Genomic DNA, 7,968 nt, shown 5'->3' with positions numbered 1-7,968 from the left:
TTATAGTATAACTAAAATGAGTTTGAATTAAAAATTCCCTTCCACATAAAATATTAAGTACATAGTGAAGGCAAATGAACAACAAAAAAGTAAAAAGAACAGAAAGTTTTTACAAAGTTTGACTTCAAACATTACATGCATCTATGGAACTAGTCAAATCATTTTAAATCCACTAAACTCAAATAAATGTCACTTACACATAGGAATTTAGCTCAAAATAAAGTAAACTCACAAGCTTACACAACTAGCTCCTAACTCTCATGATAGTTTCCTTAAATAGATATTAAAATTTGCGAGCATCCTACTCGTCTTCCAAGCATCTCACTTAAGATATTGTTCAAACTCTCATTGAACTTTCACATCAAAATCCCTTTCAGCTATTGAGGTTAAAATCTCTTCAATCCTTGAACCCGGAATGCGTCCCACAATTTGTATTAAAAGTCAAACAACCTACCAAAGAAAGCAAAAATATTGGAAAATCCTTGCATATGAAAAGCAGAAAACTTCAGGGTATTTTGAAAGAAAGCTTGACCATATTTATGATCAATTCCAATATTTAAGATATTAACCTTCTCACTCACTGAATAGTGTAATTACGTCAAATCAAGAAAAATAGATCAATATCATATAATACAACATATATATGCATATAATATTGCATATAATATTGTAGAAAAACAAACTAAGAAATTGGGTCACAAATTTTCATGGTTTGTCAAATATATTCACAAGCTAAAACTCATAGAGCAATAAAAATGATGTGTTTCCACTCTAATTTTACAATATTGATTACTAGAACGGAGCAATGCAACACTTCCATTGAGCCAAAGGAGACGACATAAAGTTGAATGGAAATAATTATACATATTGATGCACGTGCTAGACACCTCAAAAAATCAATTAAGTTCGGATAGTTCATTGAATAATCTATCATCTTTAGTAGAGATGCTTATCAATGAACAAAGAACATCACGGCCGATCGATCATTTATCCAAATCAACCTAAACAAGATTTGAAGAATAAATTGACAGTTACAGAATGCGCCATGTGAAAATAACTACACATTACACAAGATTTTGTTCGATTGACGAATAATGATAATAATAAAATTATCTGTATTCACTTTTAGTATATAAAAATGTATACACTTATATATATTATCATGTAATTAAATAATTTTGAATTAAAAATAAAATAATAATAAATTATATGATAACATATATAAGTGTATATCTATTTGTATATCTAAAATAGATACAAATAGTATTGCTCATTAGGATAATCATAAGGACAATAATTTAGAGAGAATTTTTTTCCTACTTTAATTTGGGGAATTTGGGATGGAGAGGAATTCCATGTGTTTCGTATCTAGAAAAGCAATATTAAAGCTGAAGAGTATAATTTATGCTCCTCAGCATTTTGTTTTCTACTTATCTTTATTAGAGAAAAAGAATAACAAGAAAGAGACAGAGATGGGATGGGATGTGCTACGTTGCAATTTGTACAGGGCCTGTACCTCACAAACTCTTAATCTTAATACGTGTGTGATGCCAGGATCCGTCCTCGCCCTCTTCTTTTATCTTTGATCACACAGTTGACGTTCTCTTCCCAGCACTTGCCTCTCACTTTCCCACCCTATCTTCTTCCCTCTCTCTATCAAAGTTATCTATTCATGTCAAACATTTTCTATTTGCATACATGAGTACTGTGCACACCATACATAATGTCATATACATTAATACATATCACATTCATCATATATAAGAGCAATAACGCCAAATTCAGGCTTCATCAGAAAAGACAATAATAATTAAATTGATATTTGCGTGACGCAAGACTTATATTTATTAAGACAATAAAATTACATGCATACAATTTTGAATATCTAATTTGATACTTAGATAATATGTTATCATATAATTAGATATTTTTGAATTGAAGATAAATTAACACTCAATCATATGATAATACATTAACTAAATATTTAATTAAGGGAAATTGAAATTTTTTTTTAACCGTGTATACATCTATAGCACCCATCTCAAAGCCTAAACAAAAATACTACAATAGTATTTTATTTTTCCAAAATACCCCTTTGATGTAACTCCTGCATGTAGAAAGAAATAATATTTTTCTTCAGCCTTCTAATGAGGAAGAAATCTCTATAGCATGAGAAAAACACTTCTTCAATAGAGATTACATGTGACCGAATAATAAAACCTGTGAGAAAGTCATTATAAAGGATTCAAATTGGACACAAGGGAGGAGAGACGAAAATTGGTAGATTTATTTAGATAATTAACATTTGTTGGAAAGATTTCCCAGCAAAATCATCCACATTCAGGTCAGTCTTGATTTAAACTCATATGTTATGTGTTTTCTTTATAAATAATTGAAAATCAACTAATGTGTGGTAGATTCATATTTATGACTTCATATGAAATTAAATTTTGTTATGATTTTATGTTGTTAGATTGTTTAATATTGTTATTTCATGTTGTTTTCATTGTTTAAAGTTGTTACAATGTTGTTTAATGTTGTATTGATGGTTAAAAAATACAAAAATTCTAGTCTGAAAAATTTCTAGATGAAGAACGGGTTGGTGACACCAACCTTTTCGTGGGAGGGCTTGGCTTCATCAACACCCGATCTGATATTTTTCGCACTTTCTTCCATTCCACTCAATTTCATATTATTTAATATTGTTATTTCATCCAATTTTTATTGTTTAAAGTTGTTATAATATTGTTTAATATTGTATTGATAATTATAAAATACAAAAATTTATTTTTGAAAAATTTTCAGACCAAAAATGGGTTGGCCCTGCATTGTTTTTTCTCCTTCCATTCCACTTAATTTCATGTTGTTTAATACTGTTATTTCATGTTATTTTAATTATTTAATATTGTATTGCTTCGTTAATGTAATTAATGAAAGATTAATTAAAGACAATCATTGTCAATCAAAGATCAATCAAATAAACTAGATTATCATTATTAAAATAACATGGTTGACATCAACTAATATAACATTCGAATAAAACTATTGTCTGTATTTTTTTATTTGCTGGATACTTAAATAAATTTATTATTTAACGAAATAATATTTATTTTAATAAAAAAATATTTATTCTAATAAAATAATATTTACTCTAACCAAATAAAAATATATATATTTATTTATATATTACAGTTCATACGGCAAATCGATGTTGAATAACTAAAAGAAATATTTATTAATTAAAAAATTATATTTATTTTAACAAAAAATATTTCTAACAAAAAATATATATTTATTTAAATAAAGGTATAGACTTTATTTAAACAAAAAATTTAATTTGGGGGTTGGCATAAAGCCAAAATAAAGGGGTTGGCAGGGTTGGCGTCAACCCCTTCAGTTGGCTTGAAGGGGTTGGCGCCAACCCCTTTAAGCCAACTAAAGGGGTTGACGTCAACCCCTTAAAGCTGACTATGCCAACCCTTTAAATTTACATAAAGGGTTGGCCCTCCCAAAATAACCTTCCCAACCAAATCAGTTTCCTGATATATATTTTTTTTAAATTACAACAATTGACTAATTAATAATATTGTTAAAATTATAATATTTAACAATATTTTGATTTATTTAATTGAATTTCGATAGAATTTAATTGAATTGATTTACGTGGAATTCAAATTGAATTAATTTTGATACGATATAATACATTTATGCTTTTGTTTTATAAGAAAACCTCACTTGTTGTCCTACCATTATTTCGTCTCTGCAATTCTAACAAGTTTCGTCGGTTGATTGCTCACTAAATTTTTTTCATACAAATCTGTGCTAAATATAGATCTTTCTTTTATAGTACGTTTAAAATAGATGTGCTAAATATGAATATATATATATATATATATATATATATATATATATATATATATATATATATATATATATATATATATATATATATGCTAAAGATGAAATTTTACTTCACGTGAATACTATTGCACAAATCATTGCATTATCTCTCCTCTGCAAGTCAAGTTATTCCTTGCAAGCTTCTGAAAATTTTAAAATTATTCCCTGCAAGTTTACGTGAGCATTTTTGTTTTGATTCTTGGGATATATATATATATGTATATATGTATATATATATATATATGTATATATATATATATGTATATATATATATATATATATATATATATATATACACATATGTATATTAATGTATTCTTTGCATATTCAACACTACAGTGTATTAAAAGCAAGTAATATTATAAATTTTGTTTTGGTTTTTCAAAGTTGAAGATAAAGGTAATTTAGACATCCTATCATATAAAGTGGTCAAAATGTTTAGAGTGTAAAAAGTATAGTGTAAATGTATACATGGGCCCAAATAAGGGTAAAAATTTCAATTTTTCTATCATTAAATACTTAAAATAAGTACACATAAAATTGTTTATATTAAGAATGATTCACATATATGAAAGATGATAAGATAATTCATGCTGCATGCATGCAATATTCGTACGTAATGGTGGTGGGTATGTGTTACGGTCAAAGTAACCCTAGAATCTGGCTCTTGGCCTCCCGTTTGGTCCAATTATAATTGTCTTATAATTTTCCTTTTTTGTAAGGCAATTATAATTTTTTTGATGATGAATAATTTCTATAGATATATATATGTTGTAGGTTCATGAGACGTGACCACATGTATAAGCTGAAAATTACGAATCAATGAAGAATATAAATCTATACAGGATACGCATATCTTGACGTATGTTACAATCAGAATACCCAAGATTCCAACTGGTGACGAAAAGCTAGAAAAAAAGGTGAATTAGCTTTTTCATTTATTGGATTTTTCTAGAGGTGGCATCTTTCTCAAGCTTTTTTTTTTTTTTTTTTTAATTTTTAAATAAAATATAATTATATAAAATATAATTACTGAAGAAAAAGTAGAAAATATATTAATTTGTTAATCGAACGCTTACTTTTTTATTGATAAAATAATATGCATATTTTTTATTGTATTTCAAATTATATTCACAACATTCAATGGTTTGCCTTTCATATAGGGTGATATAGTAAACAAGAATAGTATTAGTATGAAAGCACAAATAAAAAGAAAATTATATATTTTGTGATTTTTTTTAATAAATATTATAAAACTGTTTCCGAAATTCCCTGGGAAACCTATGAAATGACGATTCTAAGAGAAGTTCTAATTATATGGGAAATTTAAGATGAATCTAAGAGGAGTTCTAATTTTATGGGAAATTTAAGAGATATTTGAGAGAGAGAGTTGAGAAACATCTATACAATGCAAGAATTAAAAGCTTGGTGGTAGAATTATGTATCGTATCGTATATCAAAAATCTAATTTTTTGTATTATATTTTGAGTATCGTATCGTATTGTATATATAACTTTTAAAAAATAAAATAATTTAAAATTTTAATTGACACGTCATCATTTTGAAGAATATTACAAACACCCTTGAAATTTTAACATTTCTCGTAGAAACCTCTATTACATCATCATTTTCTCAAAAAGGTGCATCAAGCCGTATCAACAATATGTATCGTATCGTATCATATGATACATTCACTGTATCATATTAATTCAATACATTTTATGATATATATTGTTTTATATCTGTATCATATTATATTATAAGATATGCATCGTATAACATAGGATATTGATAACTATGATTAAAAGATACAATAAAACGTAATCTAATATAGATTATGTAAAAATCTGAGAACAAAAACATAAGTGAAAAACTGTAACAAGATCATAACAGAGAAAGAAAAAAAAAGCTGAAAGCCGTATATAGAAGATAGTTTGAGTTCCAAATTGAGTAAAATGATATATTATTATGTGATTGGATGATTTTGAATTAAAGATAAAATAGATTTCAATTACATGATAACATATTGTCTTAGTACCAATTTGATATTCAAAACCGAATGCACATAAAATTCCTAGTGTTATCAAGACTGTATCAGATGATTATGTTGTTGATTTTCTTTTTCAAATTGTAGATAGCTCTTGATTTTGAACAGTTGTATGCAATGTGATTTTAACTTTGGGCTATCGGTTTGATTTCTTGAATTGGATGCGAATCTGATAGTGATAATAAACAGGTCCCAATTGGATAACCCATACTCTATGTCTCCGACTCAGCAGATGCCTCTGAGATAGCTACCCAAAAATGACACAAATTAAACAAGCTATGTGAAATTACCAAATTATGTATTAACCTATCCTCTTCTTTATATCTGGCACTACCATGGCTTTCTGGGTCTAATTACATAAAAACCCTACCCAACCCATTAAAGTCTCTTAATATATACATATATAAAAGTCGAATTATGTATCGTATCATGTATAGTTTTTCATGTATCATATTATATCATAAATTATGTATTCTAAAAAATATAATAATAACAAATTCTAATTACACATTATCATTTTGAAAAATATTACAAACACTTCTAAAAATTTAAAATTTCTCATATATACCTTTATTGCGTTATCATTTTCTCTAAAAGTATATATTGATTTTTATTAGTAATAAGTATTATATTATAGAACACATATCGTATCGTATGATATGTCTATTGTATCATATTACTTTAATATACATTTTAATATATATCATTTTTTATTTGTATTGTATCATATCGTATATTATGTATGGTAAAATACTGATAATTATATATACAAAGTCAACAAATGAAACCAAACCCGGATTCCAAATGTTGTTACTGATTGGCTCGGTCATATAAAAACCTTTTTTTTTGTAATAAATTTCGAAATTGCATTCAAAAAAGAAAACTTGGGACAAAAAAAAAAAGGGCAAACGACATTCGGTTACATATCCACATGCAGTATTCCGACAAAATAGTAATAAGCCGTACAAAGGACCAATCTCAAGCCATTTCCGTATGCATGTATAGATTCGTTGTTGATCAACTTTGTTATTCGTCTTCAATCTTTTCAGCCAATGATCGATAAAATGGAAGCCCACCGAAATATCTAGAGGAACATTCTCGTTATTTTTCACCATCAAACCACATCTTCCTTCCACCTTCAGAAATCCTATATAAAGACTTGCATGGCACCTCAATTACCTCACAACAAACCATCAAGAGTTGTAGCAAAGCTTTCTTATATTCTTCACAACCTCGCATTGCTTTCATTGATTATCTTTTTCTTTTTCTTTGAAGTTGCAATGGCATCGGTGACTAGATTGGCATCTGAGAGGCCAGTGGTGATCTTCAGCAGGAGCTCTTGCTGCATGTGCCACACCATCAAGACTTTGTTTAGTGAGTTTGGGGTGAACCCAGCGGTCTATGAGCTGGATGAGATCCCGGCTGGACGGGAGATTGAGCAGGCTCTTTCAAGGCTAGGATGCAATCCGACGGTCCCAGCCGTGTTCATTGGTGGCGAACTGGTGGGTGGAGCCAATCAAGTCATGAGTCTTCATCTTAATCGGACCTTGATCCCAATGCTAAAGCGAGCTGGAGCATTATGGGTTTGATAATTATTATATATTAACCCAACGTGCACATCGGCTACTAATTATTATAATAATAAACATCGGCTACTAATTATTATAATAATAAACATCGGGCACTAATCCTACTGAGTCTTCTGTATCTTGTACGTTATATTTCTGATAATAAAGTTGCAGATTTTTCTGCTCTATGCTGAATTTAATCCACTGCAACTCCTATTTGTTTTTGGTACTTTTAGCCTCATAAATTCTTGCGGTCGCAGGGTTCGCAGGGTTATTTAGGTTAATGCAAAATTAACAAGTCCTGCGTTTAACCTGGAATTTCTATTGATTTAGGCCAAAGGACTATTTCCCACCCAAGGTATACTTTTTCAGCAAATTCCCACCCGTTAACTTTGAAAAACCCATTTACCTATCCATGGGCTGTTAAAAAAAACGGATTCAAAGGCAAAATCG

General features: G+C 28.5%; 1 protein-coding gene across 1 annotated transcript; it reads left to right on the top strand.

The window, feature by feature from the left end:
• The first annotated feature begins 7,112 nt into the window (after positions 1-7,112).
• Positions 7,113-7,710, top strand: LOC123211111 (monothiol glutaredoxin-S5-like). The gene has a single exon (XM_044629648.1). The coding sequence runs from the start codon at positions 7,228-7,230 to the stop codon at positions 7,534-7,536; it is 309 nt and encodes a 102-aa protein (XP_044485583.1). The 5' UTR covers positions 7,113-7,227; the 3' UTR covers positions 7,537-7,710.
• Positions 7,711-7,968: the final 258 nt, after the last annotated feature.

This window comes from Mangifera indica, chromosome 3, assembly GCF_011075055.1.
Source record: "Mangifera indica cultivar Alphonso chromosome 3, CATAS_Mindica_2.1, whole genome shotgun sequence".
NCBI lineage: Eukaryota > Viridiplantae > Streptophyta > Magnoliopsida > Sapindales > Anacardiaceae > Mangifera > Mangifera indica.
The sequence above is the reverse complement of the archived record's forward strand: the minus strand, read 5'-3'. Positions and strand labels throughout refer to the sequence as shown.

Coding starts and splice junctions, on each gene's coding strand:
- LOC123211111 (XM_044629648.1), top strand. CDS start 7,228: ATGGCATCGGTGACTAGATTGGCATCTGAGAGGCCAGTGGTGATCTTC.